The sequence below is a fragment of the Calypte anna genome, chromosome 1 (genome assembly GCF_003957555.1).
Source record: "Calypte anna isolate BGI_N300 chromosome 1, bCalAnn1_v1.p, whole genome shotgun sequence".
In the NCBI taxonomy this organism is placed as follows: Eukaryota; Metazoa; Chordata; class Aves; order Apodiformes; family Trochilidae; genus Calypte; species Calypte anna.
Window position 1 is genome coordinate 107,738,849 of NC_044244.1, and position 24,595 is coordinate 107,763,443.

The 24,595-nt window shown below is 41.1% G+C and overlaps 2 protein-coding genes across 4 annotated transcripts; one reads left to right on the forward strand and one right to left on the reverse strand.

The window, feature by feature from the left end:
• Positions 1-1,330: 1,330 nt before the first annotated feature.
• Positions 1,331-10,865, reverse strand: SETD4 (SET domain containing 4). Of its 3 annotated transcripts, none has more exons than XM_030468999.1 (11): positions 10,806-10,865; positions 10,345-10,434; positions 9,803-9,898; positions 8,795-8,832; positions 7,206-7,294; positions 6,240-6,669; positions 5,296-5,470; positions 4,562-4,643; positions 4,130-4,210; positions 2,952-3,075; positions 1,331-2,087 (listed from the first exon to the last, which is right to left on the reverse strand). In XM_030468999.1, exons 2-11 carry the CDS (start codon positions 10,412-10,414, stop codon positions 1,953-1,955), a joined length of 1,320 nt encoding a protein of 439 aa, XP_030324859.1. In that variant the 5' UTR covers positions 10,415-10,434; positions 10,806-10,865; the 3' UTR covers positions 1,331-1,952. The 3 variants fall into 3 exon arrangements, with proteins under 3 accessions (XP_030324859.1, XP_030324860.1, XP_030324861.1); XM_030469000.1 differs by lacking the exon at positions 10,806-10,865 and adding an exon at positions 10,538-10,572; XM_030469001.1 differs by lacking the exons at positions 1,331-2,087; positions 2,952-3,075; positions 4,130-4,210 and adding an exon at positions 5,137-5,207 and having other exon boundaries at positions 4,595-4,643.
• Positions 10,641-18,621, forward strand: LOC103531032 (carbonyl reductase [NADPH] 1). The gene is made up of 4 exons (XM_030469002.1): positions 10,641-10,925; positions 11,906-12,225; positions 16,035-16,142; positions 17,883-18,621. The coding sequence occupies exons 2-4, from the start codon at positions 11,940-11,942 to the stop codon at positions 18,317-18,319; spliced, it is 831 nt and encodes a 276-aa protein (XP_030324862.1). The 5' UTR covers positions 10,641-10,925; positions 11,906-11,939; the 3' UTR covers positions 18,320-18,621.
• The last annotated feature ends 5,974 nt before the right edge of the window (positions 18,622-24,595 follow it).

The window sequence follows — 24,595 nt, forward strand, 5'->3', positions numbered from 1 at the left end:
CTCATCTCATTATAAACTTACAAAATGAGAAACACGTCTGTTCTTACAAAATGAAAAAGGTTTTATTGAAAGAAAGTAAGAGGTCCATCAGTTCAACTGTAATCTTCAAAACTGCAGGACATGTTCAAAGCAAGGTTCCCTCTAAATCAGCACCCTGCTTCCCACAGTGTCCACCAAGATCTTCAAAGGGCAAGCACAGGTCAAGCACATACAATATTTAACCATCAATAGCCACCCAGCCTTCAAGTATTTTGCTACCAGGGATCTATGTAAGACCAAAGTTGTCTGTCTGGTAACTGTCTTTTCTAAGGGCATGTGCTCTGCACCCCTGTCAACTTTTGTATCCATGTTCCTTATTTAACCCCAGCAGATTTGTTACCACACTGCTTTGAATCTGAGCTTTCTTTGGAAGCCCTTACTTCTCTGCACTGTGACTGCTCCATCACCACCCACCTACTTCATGTCATCCATCACTCCTGTAGACCTTTTTGCAGACCTAACCCACGTGAAAGGGCAACAGTCACAGCAGCAGAGTCTCAGCTCCCCTGTCTCTGCTGTAGCCAGGATCAGTGGCAGAGAAGGACCCTAGGGAGCTGATGAGACTTGACCTCAGTGACATTAGTAGAGACTGCATTCCCAAATCCAGACATCTCATCCCAGTAGGCACTTCAGAATAGGACTGACCAGAGTATAAAATACAGTACCAAGTGACTTGGCAGGGGTTAAAACCTCAGTTTATTTAATTAAGCTGACCCAAAGGATGTAAAAAATATACTTTTCCAGAGCTCCAGAAAGCTCTTACGATCCTCTCCCAACCCATTCATTCTGCCCTTTGCTATGAAACAACAAGTGACTACACACATCATGTCTGTAGGAACAATACAGAAAGCCCGAGAGTATGTAAGAGTCTCAGTGTATGAAATAAGGCAGAAAATAGCTTATTTTCAGAATTTCCTAATCCTAGGAAATGGTTATATAGATGGCACCTCAAAACCAAAATATTTTGGGTTTGGAAACTGAGCAACAGAAATTACCCCAGCCTTTTGAACATAAGGCAGCACACTTTTCTAGAAGGAAAAGCCCTTCTCAGAGCTCCAGGTATCAAGACATTTCCTTTCTCAAATAGACCAATGTAAAAAAGAAGAGGAGAAAAATCCTAGAATACTCAAATTCTAGCAAGTTTACACAATAACTTTATTGTTTTCAAAGTATTAGAGAAAGTCTGAAAGTACATTTGGGCTTGAATATTTAACAGTCCTCACTTGTGTTTTTTTCTTTAAATTACACCATTAGTTAGAATGATGTAATTTTACAAATTCATTTTTTAAAAAAATAGAGGTCTTGTAGAAAATGATCCAATACATTTACAAAAATAAATACTTTAAAAACACAGTTCTTAAAAAATGCTATGAAATGCGAAGCCCACAAAACGGAAAATAATCACAATACAACCACTATTATAAATGAAGTTCATAGATCTTAAATAAGGGTCCTGCCCTGAAATGCCCTTTGAAGAAGTCTCCCTCTTCTTGTAACTACATGGGGAGCTCAAACTCAGGTTCCTAGGTGGAACTGATACTCAAAGGCAACACATGCAGCTACAAAGTCTAGGATTGCTGAAGCACAGAACCCTAGGGCTGCACAAATTACCCCAAAAGCTGTTCTGGTTACAGCAGCTGTACTTTGGATGAGGTGTGATGAAACCTACCTGTGCTGACCCCCACCATTTGGGCAAACCTTTCATGCTATTGAAGAAGCATGAAAGAAGCAAATAACTAAGTAAATGGCTAAGTAAGACTCAGGGTCCTGTGTGACAATGTGAACAAAACCAGTCATATTCTGATCACTTTTCACATTATTCTTTGCTGCTCACGTCCATTAAAATAGTTGAGCAAGGCATATCCATGGCACATGAGATGCAATCAACCACAGCTATCACAGCTCCAGATGGGTCAAGCTGTTGAGATATTCATATTGCAAAGAATCTCAGCTGATTTTTGCAGTATCTTCAGATCTTCCAAGCGAAGTGCTTCTACTAAAGCCAGCTGGTTTTTGAGGTTCTCTTTATTCCTTTTCAACTGGGAAATCTGAAGATTATATAAATGGCATGAAATTACTATATAATAATTTATTTAATGTAGGACATGAACACAAAATTTGTGGAAAGCTCATCTGTGGTAGGGATTCCATGAATTATGTCAAAATAGTATTTTCTTTTAATCTTCCACAAGAGAAATAGCAATAGTAAAATAAAACACAAAAAAAGGGTGGGTCAGGGTGAGGGGAGGGGAAGAAAAAAAAATCACATGAACAGGAAGCAGATCAAAAAGAAGGAGAGGAAAGGAAAAGTTTACCTGATGCTAAGTTCATACTATCCTCAAGATGTTGCTCAAGACCAGATTCATCTATACATATATGTCTCTTTTGCAGAAGTGTGGTTTTAATAACCCTTTTCCATGAGAGCTACCCAACTTGACATTAAATACATGTTTGTCAAAATTCAGAAAGGAAGGACAGATTTTTTTCCTATGAGCACAGACCTCCCTCACAGGACACTGGTTGATAGCAGTAGCTCATTTGGCTTGATGCTTTATGAACACAACCTTCACTTTCTGCAACAAGGCACTTGTGGCACCTCTGACAAATCTCATGTGCCCAACTCATACAAGCCTGCATTTCCTTTTAAGAGGTAGCTTCAACAAACACATTGATACTATAGGCAGATAAAGCTTAAGCACTTTTCACCTGTTTACATGGCTTTGTATAAGCTTTGTAACATTGTTCCTTTCTTTGCTGAAGCCACTATAGTCACTCTGGACCCAAATCCTGGACCATTCCAGCACAGTCAACTCCCTACTTCACTCTGTTCTCATTACAGAAAATAACACTGCTCTGCATTTATGCTACGAGAGAAAGGAATCTGGGCTACCTTGTTCTTCCAGTCAAATTACCTGGAGAAGGACATGCTGTGTCTCCTCTATTAAAAAATGGCATATTTTTTCTGTTACACTCAAAGTCTGTTGTTCATTTCTGGCTGAAATTACATCACCAAGCAGCGTTCTCCTCCAGCAAGTACTAGAACAAAAATGTTTGAACAACACACAATCATTTGCTGTATTTCCCAACTGAACAGTAAACGTGTGGTTATGCTAACAATAACATCCCTAGCATAAGGCAAGTAGGGTCAGCATACATGACAAAGACACAGAGCACTCAGATATGAGACTGATAAGGCAAGCAAAAGAGAAGAGAGAGTTAATGGTCTGGAGCAGCACAACCAGTCCTCCACCCCTTGCAGCCAAAGCTACAGCCTGCACTTAAACCCATGCTTCTGGTCTCCTCTGCCATGCTGCCACCAACTTCAGCAGCACCAGTGAGGAGTAAAAGTTATTCACTCAGAACTTACCAGCATGTCTTCTGCTAAACTTCAGCTGACATAATGACACATTTCATGGGCTTGAAGCCAGTACCATGGAAATTTTATTTTTAGTTCTTATAGTCAACTTATTTCACTCAACAATGAACCTTCAAAGCTTCATAAATATTTTTGAACAAAATAAAACTTTTTTTTTTTTTTAATTTACTATTACAAGCAAAGCCCAGGTAATCATTTTCTATTAATGCTGTTCAAGGTAACTTTGACATTGGGAACAAATAATCAAAACTGAGCTGAAAGTCACTGGAGATGAATTTCAGCTTATTTGGTCCTACAATTTCAGAAGCAATCTGTGGAACACATGCTTTAAAGAAATCAAGCAAGGTTGAGAGCATTTAAAATCTCATTAAAACAAAGAAACAAAAAAAAGAACAAAAAAACCACCAGGAAAAAAGGTCTGGAGACTGAACCTTGAAGTAATATCTGGTTCTCAAAATAGAAAAGGAAAACAATGGGAAATGTCTACCGTTTAATACAAAAAAGCAAGAGAGAAAAGCAGCAAATATGCAATTTCTTCTTCACATTATATAGCATTCTCTGCCTTTCCTCTTTCAATTCTCACCCAGAGTCAATGAGATGGACACAGGACATCCAAAACCATTGCCCTGGTATCTCACACACAGTCAGCAAAGAGCAAATGAAGGCAAACAGTACACCACTTTGCCTAGGTATTCAAAAACTGCTAAAACTTACAATTCATCTGCTCCAAGACTTAACAGCTTGAGGGCTGTGAGGAGTCTCCAAGATGGTCCATCCCATCCAAAGGTCAGGTTTCTAAAAATTCAGAAGAGATGAAATGCAGAAAATATAGGTGACCTTTTACAGCACAATAGCTTTCCTCCCAGCAAGTGTCAGTACAGGAAGATTCAGTCTCCAGAACTACAGGACTCCTTTACTCCCCTCCTGTGCTGCTATCCACAGCTGAGAAAGCTTGGACCTTAAAATCTATCTCAGTCTTTGATATTGGTGTTTACCACTTCTACATTTTCTCATAAAGAGCAAGTAAATTAATTTGGTAAAAAAAACCAAATCTTTTTATGCTGGATTTTGATACTAGAAGAAAAAGTCTGACTCATAAAACTGAAATGAAAGGTCACAGGGAAACAAAAAACTTCCAATACCTACTCTAAGAAACCATGATCCTTTAGAATGGAAATTTTTGCATGTCTCTGCTTGTCCAGTGGTGTAAAATACTTGAGGAGAGTATCTGCATAAAAGCACATTTTAGATGTTTAAATAAATGTTATGTAGAAGAAACCAAAAATCTTTATTCTGAAATGACATTTCAACTATACATTTCAAGTAGCTACAGGACAAAGACCAAAACCTGCTACAATTTGGTGAACTTAACCAAAAATGTCCTTCTCAAAAGTTATCAGCAATCTACAAGATTGTATCCTTATAATGGAAATCCTGCCTCAAAATGAAGATACACTTTCACCAACTTCAGTTTGCAAGGATCAGGATTTAAATCCATAAGTCAAGGGTAGAATCTAAGACATCCACTTGGAGGCTCTATATACATTGTATTAAGAAATGTAATTTTACAAAAGGAAAATTTACCAAAGAACACTTTCAATTATAAAACTCAAGTAATTGAATTCTATGCAGTTTGAAGTAGTATTAAACTTGGAAATAAATACAAATATTTTGATGGTACTAAGAAAAAAATATAATGCCCCAATAAACATTGTGCTTACTGTACACTGTGTGTATCTCTGGAAGTTAACTTCTTCAATATCCTTTAGTTATCCCTTTATACCTATATGTCCTGTTGAAGGCAGACAGTATTAATATGCCCAGATGCCTTCCTCTCTTATATTGTACCTTACAATATCAAGACAATCTATAAATCCAACCTGATGAGACATAAACACTGCTGTGTGGGTTATCAACGGCAACAAATCCATATTCTAGTAGCAGTTTCTGATTATCATGGGGCCCATAGCAGATAAATACTTCTTCATACTTTTTGCATTGTGAATTTGTCCAAATCTCATAGCTTCTTCTCTGGTCATTAAATGCAGCCTTTACCTTTGAAGAGTTAAAAACAGAAGTTTTTAATCTCAGAAGGAAGACAGGGTGAAAAGGGAATCAAGATCTTGAATATTAAAACACAAGAGCATTAAATACTTATCTTAACACTGAAACAAAACAAGATAGTGTTACAGATGTCTGAATTGGATGATTCTATACCAACATTACTGTGTAAATTCTAGTATAAGGAAGGAAAACATCAAAACAATGTGCCACCCACCCTGTAGACTTAATAAAGAGACCCCAAATCTGCAACTAAAGATAGTTTGTGCAGAGTTGGCCACTTCTATGCTATCGCAGCTCCATTTTGGCACAAAGGCCCTGACTCTGAGAGGTGGAACTGCTCTATACACTTTCCTATGGCTGCCCATCTTCTGTAGAAGATGAAGTAATTCAGAGACCATGCAACTCAAGATTCGTTCTCAGGAGCTGAGCTTGTCAGGAGAGCAGAGTAGGATTATATTTACAAGTGGCTCTTCCCAGTGGATATCCCAAACACAAATCTAACCCAACCATTGTGGACTCTCCCTGTACCTTTGTTTTGCTACATAAACTTAAGCATTCCAATCATCTTTATTCAGCTGCCTTTGGCTTTATATCAAGGTCCAGGGTATATACCCTGGACATTGGGCCTGCATATGACCTAAATGGACAATTTCCCCACTGTGAGATCTCTCCAGACACGTTTAATCCATCGTATAAATGCATACTGTATTGACACAGTACATTCACACAGAAACTAAGTGATCTATTTTTAGTTTCTTACCTGAACATTTGGACTGTGGTTTAGCAAATCTAAATATGGTGCCAATGCATAAACATCTGGCTCAAAAGAAAAACACTTCCTCTGTGAATGTTTCATGTATATTGTCCTGGTATTAATAGTGCACCAAGCCCACTCTAGAGCACTGTAGTTAAAAATAGTTCCTGTGTTCTCAGCAAACAAAGGCTGCAGGGAAGAGAAAAAAGCCTTGGAAGATGTGTACAACTCGTGGACTGTTGTTCTCTGCTCCTGAGCCTTCTTTCTGAGTGGTTCTGGAAGCAGGCTGACTACATCATGCTCCATACAAACAGGACAAGTGTATGCCTTGGGTAACACATCCAGATACGACTTCCACAGAGACTTCTCACCAGCATGCTTCTCTGCTATTAAAAATGTGCACAGTGCTACCAAAGGAGATACAGGAGGCTTCCATCTAGTAGAACACAACATAAAAATACCAACATAGCAGATACACAGAAGTAAGACAGGAAATGGATGCAGTATTTTATATCTCTTCTAGTTCTCTTCAGTGTTATAAATAGCTTCTATTTAAAACTTCTTTGTATTTCATCTCAAATCCCTTTTGATGATTTCAAAGGGGCTATAAAAACCAGTTTGTAGTAACAACCTCAGACTCATTTCTTGGGTTGTTTTGGGGTTTTGGGCAGGATGGGGGTTTTTTTTTAGGATACATAACAAGGATTTGATGTCCAGCAAGGGGTTTTGCTCTGAATTTTATAAAATGCCATGTTCATATGACTACTTTGCAACCCCATTTTATCTTCCTTCTCCTACAGAAGCATATTCACAAATTCCCAATAAACCACAACTGGCGTTTAGCTCCAAGCTGGTTCTAGAGACAACTCAGCCTCAAAGTTTAAAGTCCTACCACCACTTGAGATTATTCTCCTACTAATGAGCAACCCACAGTAAAGGCCAGCTTGCCATGAAGTGTCACTTTTCACTTACTTCATAATGTATTCTCCCAAGTAGCTACTAAGGACAGTGTCTGTGGTGAGTAAGCATTTCTCAGGCAATGAAATAATCAGATCCCCTGCCTTTAAGAGAGGAAAAAAAAACCATCACACACAAAGAATCCTAAAGGTAAAGTGTAAATGACTCGTCTACTATGCAATTTCTGAACATCCCTGACATTCCCCAGGGAACACTAATGTCAGGAAGCAGGTGGGATGTTGAACTTGATGAAAACTGTCATGCCTTTAAGATAGTCTAAGTCCAGGAAAGTAGGACAATTGCAGCCAGTAGGAACTGTCACCTTCAGTATCGTAGCTGTTCACATGAAGTCTGGTGCCTGGCTACTCACTTTCTTTGTACTGAGATATATTTTAGATTGGATCGAACAAATACCTTAACTTCTATCAATATAGCAGTATAGACTAGGAGTATTTTAGGTCATGTCTATCCTGCCCTTGTTTGACAAGCTGCTGTGTGTGCAAATTAGCTTTCATGCCTGGCTTGAGCTATGTGCATCCATGCCTGTAGGGAGAGGACATGAATCAAGTCAATACACTTCCCTCTCCATTCCTCTCTTCAGTTTCCCTGTCTTGCACAAGTCCAGCTGAGTCCAGCTTTCATTACTGCAGACTCCCAGCACTGTGGATAACCTGAGCCATTGGCTTCAACTACTGGCTCTGCCCCTGAGCCAGCACAAGAACATACACTGCTCTCTGTACATGACTCCTCCACTTGCTATACTCCACATTTTGCAAAAGGTTCTTGGTCTGCTTCCACACTATTTGATATGCTAATCTCATACCCATTAGGAAACTTCTCCAACAAGCCTACTTCCTGTGAGGCACTTGTCAGTCAGAGTTCAGCCATTCTCTGCCAACATGTGACAGGCAAGACACTTTTTCTATCATTCCCCTTCTCTGCTGAGAATGTCAGAGAAATTCTGTTTCTACTAGCTGGTCTACAAAAAAAGAAGGATACTGTAAAAGTGAGGTTAAAGTTGTGGTTTCCCATTATGACTAAGGTAATATAAAGCCAAGTGCTGCTTAAAGCCTCCATCCATGATTCTACGATCCCCTCCTAATATGCATTCCTTCCATTGTAGCAGCTCTGGTATGACCAAGGTAGGAGATTTCAAAGAGCAAAACTATCAAAGTTATTAATTTTTCTCAAAAGGAGTTTTCTGTTAGTTTAACTTCCTGTTGCAACTTATCACACAAGTGGGGAAGACTGCTACAGAAGGTGCAAAGGAAGCTGTGGGAGCCAGTGGCTGAGGGAGAAGGCACACAGGAGGAAAGAGGCCAGCTCTTCCTGGTTTCAGTTAGCCACTGATTGCCTTAACCTGAAACATGAGATAACATATTGAATCTTTCTAAAGGAGTACAGGCATGTCTTCATCCAACAATGTCCTCATGATACACAGGACACCATCTTAGAGACATACCATCACTGCAAATTCTGGTATTAGGCCAGAAATTACCTTTACAACAAGAACTGTGAATTCCTTGTCCAGAACTCTGAGCTTTGCAGAAGACTCATCTCAAAAGAACCTGACAAGCTCTTGCATGAGAATCAACGTTACTAACCTGAAGTGCTTTTGTTGTCATCAGTCCTCTTCCTGTATCTGAAACAGGAACAAGGAGTTAAATGCATGAATATATGTAAAATACAGGAGACTATGATAAGCTTCAATAAACAAACACCATCAAGGAAAAGCTTTAAAAGAACACGTTATCTCTTACAAAACATAAAAGCCAATTATGGATTGTCCCACATATATACCTCATTTCTTTGTCCTTTGATTGTTTTTTTACTTTCCCTGTGAAAACCCTTCTCCTGCATCCCCTGCAAAACTTGCTATCCAGCTCTAGCATCCAATTCTACTCAACTTCTTTTCCTCAGATTTTTTTTCTTTAAACAGCTTTTATGACTGGCTGCTGGTTCCTTGTTTCAAAGTTTTAATTAAACTTTACCATTTCCACTCATAATATCCTTCTCTGATTCATACTATGCTCTCTAATACTGCACAAATGTTTGAAACATCCTTCAGAAGAATTATGTTCTTCAATTACTTCAACAGAAAAAATACAAGTGTATACCTTTACTGTAAGCAGACCTAAGTGAATCCAAGCTCTAAAGTTATTTACTTATCTGTATCACTAGATCTGCTGAACTCACATGGGGAAAAAAAAAAAAGATGAAATTATAACAAGGTTAAGTTTCAATACTTAATGAAACTTAATGAGATATTATTTTCTTCTTTAAAATTGTACAAATAACAATTAAAAACTTGCTTTCTATAAGGAATTCAGCATAGGTGTTCATGTTTTGCAGCATACCAGAGTATTTTCAGACACAAGTTTTACACGAGATCATCTTTATATAAGAAACAGTTTACACTACTTCAGGTATTCATATCTGCTTGTTTATGTTAAATGACAGTCACGCGCACTTCCCAGAAGACCTTAAAAAACTAACAGTAACTGGCTTTATTCCTGATGCCAGCCAGGTGTGTGATTCAAAACAAAAGCAGGAATCTAACAGTCTTAAAAGCATCATAAATTTGTACCACCAAGATATAATTAAAACATTACCCCAAAACTCTGCTGGCCTTAAATTAGTGTCTTCAAATCCTCTGTCTTTCAGCCACTTCTTAAGTTTAATGTATTCCAGCTTGTGACTGCAGTTGACTAAAAATAAAAAAAAAAAGGAGGGTGGCAGATTATATAAAATAGCTCTCCATTAGAAAATAAAGTATAATGAGAATTTTTACTGTATAGTCAGAAAAACTGATTTTGAAAATTTTAGTTTAGCATAATAGAATAGGAAAAGCCAGCTCTCCTGGAACTAACCTATGAAGCTGTGAGTGTCTGGGCACTGGGAACTTTTAGAATTGTCAGATTTATTCAGCATATTCAAAGGTCAAGGAATTTAAGAATAATGTGGTACTTGCCATTAGCCAGAAAGTGAGCTCACAGTTGGGGCTGCAAATTAATGCTACAGTATTTGCGCAGGAAAAGCTAACACAAATACTATTTTCAAAGCATAAAGGTGTTTGATGAATATGCACCATAAAATGACACCTTGATAAACAACGGGTTATTTTACGGTTTAGCTGTACTTTCAGGGATAGTACCTCCATCCATACAGCCCTTCCAGTGCTTTCTTCTTCTCCTGCGACCTGCCCGGCCTCTGCTTTTCTTCATACCAAGAAACAGGTTTTTGCCTAAAATAATAAAGAGTAACTATTTTTAGCATTTTTATTAAAAGGCCAGGCCTCTCCCCGCTTCCTGCTCTGACAGGAAAAATCCCGCGCGGCCCGAGCGCACCGAACACCGCTGGGGACGCGCCGGGCCCCCGCGCCTCTTCGAGCAGTGGAGACCGAGAAGCGCACCGCGGCCACCCCTCGGCAGCCCCAGAGTGTGTCCGGCTCCCTCGTGGGCTGAAATCGCAACGGGGAAGAGGGAAGTGATGGAGACACAACCCCCTACCCGCCCCAGGGATACCAGGGACCGCCTCACCCACCGCCGCCGTCCCTCCCTACCCCCACGGCCCCTGCTCGCTGCAGGGGGCGGAGCTCTCCCGCCGCCATCTTACGTGCGTTCGCTTCTCTGCCTCTCTCTGTCGGTGTGTGCGTCCGTGGCTGGCGGCCCGCTCGTCACCTTCTCATCGCCGCGCAGAGCTGAGGAGCGAGGGGGAAGGCAGGCGGAGCAGGAGGTGGGTGGAGGTGTGCCGGCTGCTCTTCCAGGCTCGCCGCACAGCTCCTCCGTCCCAGTCCCGCCGTGGGGCGCGTAGCGGACGCCTCTCCGCGGGGAGTCGGTGTCCTGGGGAGGCGGGGTTCGTGGTGGCTCGAGGGTTTGATTTGGGTTCCTGTTGGGAAGAAGAGCGGTCCTGAGGAGGTGGTGACCTGTGCTGGCTTCGCAGCGGGATGGGACTTTGATGGAGAACCAGACAGGGTGGCTTCTGGCCCTGGATGGGCGTGCTTTGAGGAGGTGGTTAAGATTTCACCCTTGCCAGGTGCCCGCTTGTGTGTTGTTATGAGTTACTTTGGAAAAGAAATGGCAGATAGGTCTAAAGTGAACACAGCGCTTTAAACTCGCTTTTACGGGTGAAATTCACTGTGCGTGTGAGAAAAATGGCAAGCAGGCTTTGTATCCAGAGCTGGCTGGTGTGTTGAACAGGAGAAACAGTGTCTGTAGTCAGTCTGACATCCACTATTCCTAAAACCCTAGAATTGGACCCTTGGCCTGGCACTTGAAAATCAAGCCACTCCTCCCCTCTCTTCTAACCCTAGTTTCTCAGCTTTGCCCTGCATCAGTGCTTGAAGTGAACTAATCAAATGTCCTTGAAAGAAGTATGTGGTATTCCAGTGAGGTGTATGTGTGGAAGAGCTTACTCCCAACAAAAGCTAATTTAGTAGTAAAGATTAATCATCGACTAACTTTATTTTTCTTTTTTTTCTTTCTTTTTTTTTTACCCAGTCACTGCTTGAACTTTCTCCAAAGCATTAACACCAAATGCATTTCTCTGTGAATGCCTCGTGCTGCTTTAGCAAGTTGCAGTTGGCGTGCGCTTTGATGTAGCTTTGTGTAATTCAAAGTGGAATTCTAAATAGGAATAAAAAACACTTCCGTCCTTTTACAGATACTCATTTGTATTCAGCCAAGCGTGAAAATCTTTTTCTTTGCCGTTTGCAGTTTTTGTCACTGTGGCATACATTCAGAGAGCACAATGTCCAACGTGCCAGTGGCTGTGGTGACCGGGTCCAACAAAGGGATTGGATTTGCAATTGTGCGAGCTCTATGCAAGCAGTTCCCAGGGGATGTCTACCTGACAGCCCGAGACCCAGGCCGTGGCCAGGAGGCAGTGGCAAAGCTTCAGGAGGAAGGGCTGCACGCCTTCTTCCATCAGCTGGACATCGATGATCTGCAGAGCATCCGAACTCTCCGGGACTTCCTCAAGGAGAAATATGGAGGACTGAATGTGCTGGTTAACAATGCAGGAATTGCTTTCAAAGGTAGGAATTGGGCTGTCTGGGATAGCTTTGTAGCACATAGGACTATGTGGAGAATGATAGTAGATTCAAGGATTTTATAGAGTTCTTATATGACACTATCTGTGCCAGGGGCAAGCTGCTCTTTTGACTGGGAAGGCTGCCTACCTTCTTCCTACCTTAAGCATGATGAAGAGAGCAGTGTGACATGGCTCTTCCTCTATCATCTGTTGGCCTAACTGTGCATGTAAAGATTCTTCCTAGGAGTATTTTATTTGCATCACACACAAAACCACTTTAGGCATGCAGTACACTTGAGCAGAGTTCAGTTTATTGCCTCAGTGAAGGCATGCAGTACACTTGAGCAGAGCTGTTTGTTGCCTCAGTGATCATGAGTTTCACCACACCCATGGGAGTCTAATATCTATGTGAATATCCGCCATCTTCCTCAGGGTTCTGTGTTTTCTGTCTTCTTTTCCTGTCTTTTACTTTCTTCCATGCATTACCTTTTCAGGCATTGCAGTTGATTTAAAAAAACAAAACAAAACAAAAAAAACCACCAAAAACTTTGGCCCTGGGTGATTTTGTCATCTTTAATTACCTTTAACTTTTGGGGGCCATTAAGGTACCTACAGAACAGTTAACCTAAATTTTGCTGTGCTAAGCAAGAATCTAACCCTTTCATTGTCTAGTGGATACGAAGTGAGTGAAGACACAACAATTGTAGTGTAAAAGAGTGCATTCTCCTTCTAGGTCTTTATAAAATGTTGAGAATCATGTTAGCTCCAGATAGAGCGAATCACAAGTATGACTATTAGTTATTTCCCTGCCATTATAAACTTGATTTTACTGTATTTTCTTGGTATATATATTTTTATTTTTTTTTTTTTAAATCTCTTTACCTGATCTCCAGTTAGGACATATAGCTGTTCAAGCACAGTGTTGTGCTGACTATAATCTGCTGATAACAGGAGTTAAGGAGGCCTGTCAGGTAGTATAGATCAAACATCACCTGCTGCTAAAGATGGAGCTACTCTTGAAGTGTAGCGATCACGTTCTGAAGTCCATTCCCTGTGTATTTTGCATGCTACTTTGCGGGAAGATTGCTTGTATCCAAAATCAGCTTAATAGGAGGCAACTCTTAATACAATTGCCTGAGCTTCAGGGTGTGCTCAAGATAGATGGGGGCTAAACCTTGCAGCAACAGTTAAAAGAGTGTATCTCTGTCTATGCTGATTATTCATAAAGCCTGCAGGTGTGCAGAGCAGTGTTTCTTCATTCATAAATAGGGACTTAGTTCAACCTGCTAGTGACAGTGAGTTTGAGCAAGTGAGCCTGCAGCTACAGTAACTAATGTACAGCTGACTTTTCAGCAGCTGTAGCCCCTGTCAAGGTGAGTACCTGGGCAAATGAAAGAAAAACTCCTCAAACTGCTGCAGCAAGATTTTCTAGAGCTCATCTGTAAGAGATCTGAAATTAGCTGTTTTGGAGCTACTAAACATAACAGGTAACATAGCATGACCAGTGGAAGTCCTGCTACTTCCTTTAACAACATCATAGATTTTTTTTTTTTTTTTTAATTATTAGTCAGAAGTTGCTTCTGGATTTTTAGCCTAGACTTTTTTCAAGCTGAGAATTTACTATGAGTCAGTAGTAGGTCATAAAATTAAGAAAAGTGATAGAGGAGCCAGTTGTAATTGTTGTGAGTGTCTAGCAAAGAGGCTGGAGGGATCAACACCTGTGAGGAACTTGCTGTGATGCTTATCTTGTATTTGGGCTTTAATTCTTGCTCCTAATGCTGGCATTTCTACCCAAGATTGTTTTTTTGCCTTGCCAAGTTTCTGCTAGCATTTCAGAATTTGTTTTCCTTTCTTTATTGTAGTACTGTGTGTTATTGCTGGCTGTCAAAGATTGGATTTACCATTAAATTGAATTGTTGTTCAGGTTTTTGTGCTGCACTACAGATAGTCCAGCAAAGTCCTTAGCTGAGCAAAAACTGCTCATGGATGAAATTATTATCTGCCTGGGGGCTGCCTTCTGGATGAACTTCTGTGGGAACAATCATTCTAGTCAGGCTTGGTTAAATCAAGGGAGGGTACATCTATTCAGATGTTACAATTAGTGTATCTTGTTAGACAAATGGCTGGGTTTTAGAGTGCAGGGAAGCCACTTAGTTACAAAGTGGGTATGGATGCAGGAGTTTGAAGTTGTGTAGGTTTTTCCATTCCTTTCTTTATCCTACTGTCATACTTTTGCAATGGGTCACAGTCTGGCTTTGTGACTCAGATTTAAATGCAAGTGATTTGCAAAACTTGGTGCTATCAGTGCCCGTTGCTTTAGAGTATGAATAAGTCAACCAGTAAAGATATGTTTTGTCATAAAAACACAACTACATTAAATAGTAAGTGACCTGTTACTGATCTCGGTTTTGAATTTATATAGGTCTAGGCCATGGAGACAGGTGAAGACCTGCCTCATGTATGTAGATGGCCTTCATCACTGCAGAGATAAAGCTTGTAGTGGAAGAGAAGGAATGCTGTGTATTTGACTCTTTCTTCTCCCTCAAAGTGGAGCACACACAGCATATGGCTTATTGCTGAGCCAAATTGTCAGCTGGTGGCATATCATACCATACAGTTCGTGGTGGCAAGCTGTCAGTTCTGGCTAATGAAATCATACCACTGCTGTTTCGTTCCATTTCTGCTTATGCTTACCTGAGTTGGCTCCCTTTCCTAGGTATTTATTCCCACTCTTGCTTCTGTTAGCACAACCTGCCAATTCAGGATGTGATTTATGGTGTAAGTAGTTGTCAGGTTTGGGGTTAGTTGAGTTTGTTTTTTGTTTGTTAGTTTTCTCAGATGGCACCAAATCTTACCCATGCCTTCATTATAGAAGCTTTTAGGGTGTTTTTTTGCAATTTGGCACTGCTTTGATTTCAAGTCCCAGCTAAGAACCCAAGACATGACAGCACAAGGGTTAGGATATAGAAGCAGTTGTCTGTCATCTTGTTGGATGTTAGTACCAGGATGTTAGTCTTAACTTTTACATTTTCAGTGGCAGCATCTTAGATTTAGGATCTTCCCTTCTGATTCCCCCTCTGCCTTCTCCCCTGAGATGTCAGGACAATGTTGTGCTGTGCATTTAAAAGGCACCTTGGAGTTTACTGTGCATATGTGATAGGGGCAGCCCAGACTGAGCTCTGGGTGTGAGTTAAGTATAGGAAGGTCAGTGGGCAGGCTGGGCAGTACACCCTGTGAGAACAGCCTTTCCTTGTCTCTTCCATGTGCAAGGCAGAAAGACAAATGGCCCATGTGTTGGCAAATAACTAGAGGATGATGCAGCTGGCTTTCCTGGGGCAAAGCTAAAACCTTCAACTAAGAAGTGGGGAAAACATAATTAGCTCATTATTAATATAATATTGCAGAACTGGGTCTTATCATTAATGGGAATGTGAGTGTTAGTGATCAGGTTGGAAGGGTCCTCAAGCATCATCTAGTCCAACCCTGGTACTGTTATTGTTTATATTATATGTTTCAGCACCCTGTCGAGCTGAGACTTAAAACTTTCCAAAGCTGGGTAATCCAACACTTCCCCTGGGAGACCATTCCAGTTTCTTAATTCCAGTGTCACCCTTATCTTTATTTTAACTTATAATATGTCTGTTTCCTAATTTTATTTATGTATGTATACACATATATACACACACACACATATATATATGTATATATAAACTAAGATAAATTTCAGGGTTTAGTAGTTTGGTAACTTCCTTTCAAACAGGACTACAAATTTAATTTTATTTTTTCTCCCTCTCTCCCACCTCTTATGAGAAGTTCATGACACAACTCCATTTGCAGTCCAAGCAGAGGTTACACTGAAGACAAACTTTTTTGGAACCAGAAATGTTTGCACAGAGTTGTTGCCTCTTGTGAAGCCTTATGGTAAGTGTAATGTAATAAGGTGATAAATAGTTTTATATAGGCTTTGGTCCTCAGGAGTGTACCTTGCTGTACTTTTGGTAAGAGAACAGCGGGCCTTTACTGACCCCCAAAATCTCTGCAGTATATATTTATATCTACTTTCAAGCTGGTCATATTCTTCTGTTATGGACTGAAGAGGAATTCTTGGGGTGCCTTCAAGAAGACATGAAGTATTCTGTCCATGTTATCTGCATGCTTAAATTGTTACTGCTTCAGAAAGGACACGTTGATGATACAACTGAAATAAGTACTTAAAAGCAGTGTTTCAGCTGAGTTTGACATGACATACCTGTTCTTGCTACTGTTGAAGAAACCTTCTCACCAGGCTGTTGATGTGTTTCTATCTAGATCACAGCCTTTGCTGTATGTGAAAGTATCTAGTGATGTAGTTATCAATGGCACTGGAAGGTGTACATTAAGTTTCTCTGATTTGGTGATGTTTGGAGAAACTGGAAGAAAACATTGTACCAAAAATGGTAAATAGAATGGAGGAGGCTAGAACCAAAGAAGAAAGATGCATTGATAATAGATGTCAGCAACATACAGATACTGTGTGTTTGCTGGATGACTGTCCTGCACAGAATGCTTCTGTTCTTGAAACCTGGGAGCACTGAAAGTGCCCTGGAATGCTACTGTTATATCACAGATAATTTGAAAGGGGCATATTTGGATCCAATACCCACGTCAAATCTAAGGGTTTTTTTAAAACTGATTCTTTGTCAAGACTTGTGATCACTAGATGTTTTCATTGATATTTGGATAAGTGCTTACTACTGTAAATTAAGTGTAGTCTATACTAACATTTAAGTACATCTAGGCCCGTAAGAGAAAAGAAATCAAGTAGACGACAGAGAATATGGGAACTGTTAGTCTCTAGGGAGGAAGGAGAGGACTGAGTAAATTAATTTGGTGGACTGGAAGGTGGGGAGTAAACAGTGCCAAAATTGAAATTTATTTGTCTTGTACTAACAGTGAAGGACAAATGTTTTAATAAAGTTGTTAAAAGAAAGGATGAATTCTGTAGCTTTTAAGATTTAAATCCTTATATTCATTCCCTAGTTCATCACCTGAGTGGCTGGGAACTAGCATGATAGAGGGAATCAGTGTAACATCATTTTGGGGAAGATGAGTGAATTACTGAGTCAGCTGACTCATGCCTCTACTGAAGCCCTGGGGTAAAAATAGCTACTGCAGTTTTGCATGATGGAACTTGTAAATCTTCAGGTGTTTTGTAAACAAGCTGATGGTCTGGCTGCATTAAGAACTAGATTGCTTCTGTTGTTGTGTATTATTCTCACTTTTGAGATGCATTCTCACGGTACTTTACTCAAGCTGTTTAAGTGAGAATGTTTTCCATCAGAACTTTGAGAGTAAAGTCTGGCTTCCATTACTGAGAAAACCAGTCACTACTATTAATGTGCCTATAGATTGTGATGGGCTATTTCCTGGAAGCACACCTGAAGTTCAGTAGAGAGCTTTTGCAGGTTCACATCTTGAATTACACTCTGTAGTGGAATTCACTAGAAAAACTTGACATTGAGTTAGCTGTGATCTTCCAGAAGCTCTGCAGAACAGCCCCCACAAAATAACCTACAAGTATTGACCTAAGTAGTGAATACATAACTGTAGAGCAAGCCCGTTTGAGTGTCTGGACTTGTTTAATGTGTGTAAAAGTAATCAGTCTTTATTCTTTTTTACCAGGTAGAGTGGTGAATGTCTCTAGTATGGTGAGTAGCTCAGCTCTAGGTGGCTGCAGCCGAGATCTACAGCAAAAGTTTCGCAGCGACACAATCACTGAAGATGAGTTAGTGGAACTCATGACCAAGTTTGTGGAAGATACCAAGAAAAGTGTGCATGAGAAAGAGGGATGGCCAAATACTGCCTATGGGGTGTCCAAAATTGGTGTCACAGTCTTGTCCAGGATTCAAGCCCGGATGTTGAATGAGAATAGAAAGGGTGACCACATCCTTCTCAATGCCTGCTGTCCTGGATGGGTGAGAACAGACATGGCAGGTCCTCAGGCCACTAAATCACCAGATGAAGGGGCTGAGACCCCGGTTTATTTGGCCCTTTTGCCTTCTGATGCTGATGGTCCTCATGGCCAGTTTGTTAGTAACAAAACAGTTCGAACCTGGTGAGCTGATGTATATGGGCCCATGCAAGTGGTAATAGACTGTGGGTCAGCCTGTGTCCTGGTGGGGAGCAATCACCCAGAGCACTCTCATGCTACCCACAGCAACAGCAGGGTCCTTTTTCATACAGTGGGGGTTACAGTTATGGTGCTTTTCTGGGATTAAATCTACACTTACCCAATAGTCTCCATTATCCTGCTCACAGCATTGACTGTGCAGCCTGAAATCTGATTTGTTAGTGTTCCAGCCCAGATGATGCAGGCTAATTCAGTGTTGCTGTATTTTAAAGGTATGTACCCTTGTTTACTTGAATTTACTCCTAATGAAATCATTGCCAGCTTTTCTCCCACTCCCCTGAGACAAATCTCAGAGATGTGGAGTTGGTATGAGGAAGCAGATGCCTTAAGCTTTCTCAGTACAGTTGATCTCTTTTTAGGGACCGTAGTTGCTTCTTGAATTTGTATGGGGTTTCTTAAAGGGTGAGGAGGTTGTTCTGCAACAATCTACAGTCTGACCAGTTTGGGGGGCACCTAGTAAGACCAAAACAGAATCATTGCTCTACAGAGATTCCTTATTATCAGTACAATTACAAGTACTGATGCAATTACCAATACCATTAATAGGAAAACTTATTCAGTTGGCTTAATTAAATATGTATATGAATAAATGATTACTTGCTGATTTGTATTCATTAATCAGTCTTACTCTGGTACCAAAAATGTATAATGTTTCAAGCTACACTTCCATTTTCATAAGTTTGTAGCTGAAATGTGGGGTGTTCTGACTATGTAGAGATGAAATAAACTGCAGAACTGATAAAACAAACTATTCCTTGGGACTTTCAGTTCATTTATTGTATAATCTGAAGATTAAAAACCTCGATTAAGTGCTCTCCATATAGTAGAGAAAATTAACTGTAAATGTTAGGATACTACTGCAGGATAGGACTGAAATGCATAATTATTCTGGTAACCAAAACATGTCATCCAAGCAAAATCACAAGTAAAGGAAGCAGCAATGTGGAGGGCACCAAGCCTTTTCAGTTTTAAGTGCTAATTATTGCATTTCAAATACTTTTATCTTGAAAGCCTGCTAAATCACTTTGAACTGCAGAAGTGGAGCTGGGTGGAAGCAGAGGCAGCCTGGGGGCAGGACAGAGTCCCTAGGAAAGCCCCAGGTTGTGGTACAGGTGGCTGCAGGGGACTGGAGTGAGGGGGTGCTTGGTCATCTCCAGCAGGAGATGCAGGCTTGCAGCTCATTTCCCAGCAGGTCTTGCCACCCAGCACAGAAGCCATGGTGGGGGCTCTGGGGTCCTGTCCTATCTTTCATAGAAAGGTTTGGGTTGGAAGGGACCTTAGACTGGAGAAGAGGAGGCTCAGGGGAGGCCTCATCACTCTCTACAGCTCCCTGAAAGGAGGGGGTAGCCAGGGGGGGTCGGTCTCTTCTCCCAGGCAGCCATCAGTAAGACAAGAGGGCATGGACTTAGGCTCTGCCAGGGGAGGTTTAGGTTGGATATTAGGAAAAAATTCTTTACAGAGAGGGTGATCAGGGATTGGTATGGGCTGCCCAGGGATGTGGTGGATTCTGTGTCCCTGGAGGCTTTCAAGAGTTGATGAATATGGCACTCAGTGCCATGGTCTGGTAACCACAGTGGCAGTGGATCAAGGGCTGGACTTGATGATCTCAGAGGTCCTTTCCAACTTGGATGATTGTGTGTCTGATTCAAGATAATCTAGTTCAGCTCCCCTGTGTGGGCAGGGTTGACTCCCACTAGACCAGGATGCTCAAAGCCCCATCCAACCTGGCCTTGAACACTTCCAGGGAGGCTGTAGCCAAAACTTCCCTGGGCAATCTGTGCCAGTGTTTCACCACCCTCACAGTAAAGAATTTCTTCCTAATATCCAATCTAAATGTACCCTCTTCCAGTTTAAAACCACTTCTTGTTCTTCCACAACATGCCCTTGTGAAAAGCCCCTCCCCAGTTTTCCCATAGGCCCCTTCAGGAACTGGAAGGCTGCTATAAGGTCTTTTCAGGGCCTTCTCTAGGCTGAACAACCCCAACTCTCTCAGGCTGTCTTCATAGGAGAGGTTCTCTTCTCACCATTCAGCCTGAAGAAGAGGCGGCTCAGGGGAGACCTCATCGCTCTCTACAACTCCCTGAAAGGAGGGGGTAGCCAGGTGGGGGTTGGTCTCTTTTGCCAGACGACTTTCAACAAGACAAGAGGGCATGGTCTTAAGTTGTGCCAGGGGAAGTTTAGGTTAGATATTAGAAAGAATTTCTTTACGGAGAGAGTGATCAAGCATTGGAATGGGCTGCCCAGGGAAGTAGTGGATTCTCCGTCCCTGGAGATATTTAAAAAGAGACTGGATGTGGCACTCAGTGCCATAGTCTAGCAACCGCAATGGTGGTTCAAGGGTTGGACTTGGTGATCTCTGAGGTCCCTTCCAACCCAGCCAATTCTATGATTCTATGATTCTCCAGCCTTCTAATCATCTTCTGAAGGGCAAGGTGCACAGGGTGCTGTGCTCTGCAGGAGGAGGCTGCTGCTGCCTTCCTCATGCTGTGAGAAGCTGCAGGAGCTGGGAACAAATTGCCTGCAAACTTCTCATTAGTAAGGACAAGTCAGTAACCAGCATGTTAATTTCTCATGAGCAGTCAGCAAGTCAATGCCACAGTGCCTTAGCCAGTGAGTTTTACATTGGCTTCCTTCCTTCCTGTGTCTCTGAACACAGATTTGTGTTCAGAGAAGCCTTGGATCAAGAGACTTTGGATATATATAATATGTATGGAATTAGCAATTGCTTGTGAGCACAGAACGAAGGTGTGATTATTAGCTGCCCTTTTAAGGATACAGTAGCTATTGTTTTTATGAAGATGGAGGTATTGCCAAATGAGAAATGAGTCATGCCCCAGAGCTCAATGAAGAACAGGATAAGTGGCTGCCCCAAAAGTTCTCGTGGTAAATTATTCTCCATGAAGAAAAACATTTGAGGCCTTTATTTAAGGCAAAGACCAGTTACAAATCTCTGCTTGAAGGAAGCTTCTAACACATTTTATGTACTGCCCACTGCCTACAGCATGACAGCTCCAAAATCCATCCAGGTAATACTGTAACTTGACTATTATTCTGATGGACAATAAAAAGAGCCATGGTTTCTGTATGGTCTTCTAGTTGTGTTAGTGGTGTCTCAGCAAAATGAAAAATAGCTGTTCTGATTTAAGAATAGTTTGTGCGTAGCTCTTAAGAGATATAATCCAACAGTGAAGAACACCCCTAGTTCTTCGTGCTTGAAATGCTGCTTGAGTCATTAAGTTTCAAAAGCTGTGTGCCCTTCTGGATGGTATGTATAAACTTTACAAACAAACCTTGACCCAGCTTTTCTGTGGTTTGTGCAAAAAACAGACTGGCAGTCCTAGGAAAGTCTACTGTGGCTGGGTGGTATCTGTTGTTAAATACGAATTAGTTTCTCAGTATCCCCTATGCCCTATAAAGATCCTTCTTAAGTCTAACTCAGGATCTGGGTTGGAGTTTTTTTTTTACGCTCAGTCCAACCAAATTATAGTGTGAAAGTTCTACAGAAGATGTATTTCAAATTCTTGTCTTAAGCCCTTCCACAGTTCTCGTTCTTTCTTAAACCTGCTTACCCAGTGTTAGGGTAAGGAAGCAAAGTGAAAGATTGCTAAGTAGCCATCTTCAGAAATGTCATTTGTCACAGTGAAATCGACTGTAGTACAGACTGTGTCTTCTGACATGAACAGCAAGAAGAGTGGACAGGTCTTTTCACAACCATTCCATCTGTGGCACTATCCTGGAGGAAGCAGACTCAGCTGTGTGGATAGCTACGACCTTAGCTGCAGAAGATGGAAAAAAAGAGGCAAAAAATATTGGCTGTTCACAGAACCAGTCAGAGTCAGGAAGGAGCTCATGCAGGAGAAGCACATCCCCTGGTGACAGTGGCAGGAGGACTGTGTCCTGGGAGCTGAGCTGGGACTGTGCAGGGCAGGCTGCCAGGGGAGAGCTGTTTGCTGAGAGCAGAATCAGAGAACGGGCTGTACAGCATGTGCAGCAAGCTGGATCTTTGGACAGGGCTTGCATTGTTCAACCAAAATTTATTTTTTTTCTGAAGCTGCCTCCCTGCCTCTCTCCAGTGTCCGTTGTGTCTGAAGTGTTTTGTTGCTTTCAGATTCTGGCCTGCTTCCTGAGTGGTTATTGTGTAAAGTTTTAAGGCTTGGGACTGGAATGAAATAATAATGATCTGTAGTGCTGTACAGAACTTTTATGTGTCATTTACTCTTTTTACAGTGTGTCACTACCATTTTTAAGTTGGAATTTATTAGGCAAAGAAAATGTCTGTCAATGCAGTAGCTGCGGTGACACGGGACAATAAAGAAATTGGATTCACAATTGTGAGAAGGCAGTGGAGGCAGTTTCTTGGGGATGACCTTGCTTGTGCAGGATGCAGGCAGGCCAAAGTGGCAAAACTTTTGGGAGTGGAAGCTGAACCATATCCAACTGCTCCATCAGCTGGATATAAACAGCATGGAGGGCCTTTGGGACTTTCTGAGGGGATGTTGCAGATGCCCTGGTGTGCTGGTTAATACTGTAGCCATCATTTTCAAAAGCTGTAGTGGGCCTGCTGCTCGACAGAGCTTTGCTTTGGAAAGCCAGGGATCTAAAAGTATAGGAGCAATCAGTGAGGAGACTGGCCTGCTTTAAACCTTCTTGAATCTAAAAGAGATTACAACCAGGTAATTTCTATCTGGATCCCCTGCAATGCTGATAACTGTACTGTGGGCCAGATATCGGAGTTATAATGGTTCCAGTGCAGCTCAGTGCAGTGCATCTGCTTCTCAAAACTGTGCCATAGACATGCCTAGAGACTTTGAGGTTACTTTATCTAAGAAGATTATGAGAATATAAGAGAATATACCTACTCAAACATGTTGTTTCCTTAAATTTGCCATTTAAGTGTTTTCCTATGTAAATAAAGAAGACAAGAATTCTTGCAAATTTATGTCCATAGATAATTTTAATTGAATCCATCTTTTACTATAGTATAAACCAAGAGGTAGGCAGTGTCCTGACCTTGAATGCTGTGGTGTTTCTCTCAGCATAAAAACATGTCAAGGAAACTTAGGTTATATATGCCACCCAGTATTACTTAAAACACTTAAATGCAGCATATAACCCAAACTCCAATCTCACATTAAATTAAGAATGTTTTTAGCTTTTTCATCTCAAATAAGAAAAAAAGAGAAGGAACAATAAAGATGTTTTGCAGTGGAAATTCTTCAGATTTTAGTTTTGTTCCTCAAAAACTTCATTTGGGAGTTAACAAAAAAAGGAAACTGTAGCTTGGTAGGCCTTGAAGGTCAGTTTTCACAGTCTATAGATCACCAGGTTAGCTATTCAATGGCACATCTGAATGAACAACACCCAACTTTATGTTTCTCAGTTTGGATTGTTGTCTTGTCATTGGACCTTGCCCACTGATGTAGAGTTGTGGTTACTAAGCACTCTTAAAAGTCTATCCTGTCTCTATGCATACACAGACATCCTGATCTGATGGGCATTGTCTGTTTCGTTTGATTGGAATGATACAGTATTTAGAGGGCATATGGCAGTAGTGGCTCCAATGGTGTTTTATTTGTAGATGTGTTGTTTTAGAATCTGCTAGGGAGATGAAATCCTGAAAGAATCATAGAATCATAGAATTGGCTGGGTTGGAAGGGACCTCAGAGATCATCGAGTCCAACCCTTGAACCACCGTTGCGGTTGCTAGACCATGGCACTGAGTGTCACATCCAGTCTCTTTTTAAATATCTCCAGGGACGGAGAATCCACCACTTCAGTGGGCAGCCCATTCCAATGACGGATCACTCTTTCCGTAAAGAAATTCTTTCTAATATCTAACCTAAACTTCCCCTGGCACAACTTAAGTCCATGCCCTCTTGTCTTGTTGAAAGTCGTTTGGTAAAAGAGCCCAACCCCCACCTGGCTACACCCTCCTTTCAGGTAGTTGTAGAGAGCGAAAGGAAGCAACTTGCTAAACTTTCCTCAGTAAATAATAGAAATGCTATATAGTTTCATGGTAGATATTTCATACTTTAAATTGTGAAGGTTATTTCAAAAAGAAAAAGTGAAAATAAAAATCCGCCAAGCTGTATGTGATTGGAGTAGATTTTTCAAGTACAAACCAAAGAGATTTATGTTAATGTAATGTGGAAGTTAATGTGAACACTCATTACATTGAAATGCAATCTGGCTGTCTCTAGAAGTG

Bases quoted from the DNA above. Each gene is read 5' to 3' on its own strand.
- LOC103531032 (XM_030469002.1), top strand. From the start codon at position 11,940: ATGTCCAACGTGCCAGTGGCTGTGGTGACCGGGTCCAACAAAGGGATT. The intron at 12,226-16,034 runs GTAGGAATTGGG...TCTTATGAGAAG, and splicing joins TGCAGGAATTGCTTTCAAAG to TTCATGACACAACTCCATTT. The intron at 16,143-17,882 runs GTAAGTGTAATG...CTTTTTTACCAG, and splicing joins GCCTCTTGTGAAGCCTTATG to GTAGAGTGGTGAATGTCTCT.
- SETD4 (XM_030468999.1), bottom strand. From the start codon at position 10,414: ATGAAGAAAAGCAGAGGCCGGGCAGGTCGCAGGAGAAGAAGAAAGCAC. The intron at 9,899-10,344 runs GTACTATCCCTG...TTTTATTTTTAG, and splicing joins GAAGGGCTGTATGGATGGAG to TCAACTGCAGTCACAAGCTG. The intron at 6,670-7,205 runs GTAAGTGAAAAG...GTGTTCTACTAG, and splicing joins TTGGGAGAATACATTATGAA to ATGGAAGCCTCCTGTATCTC.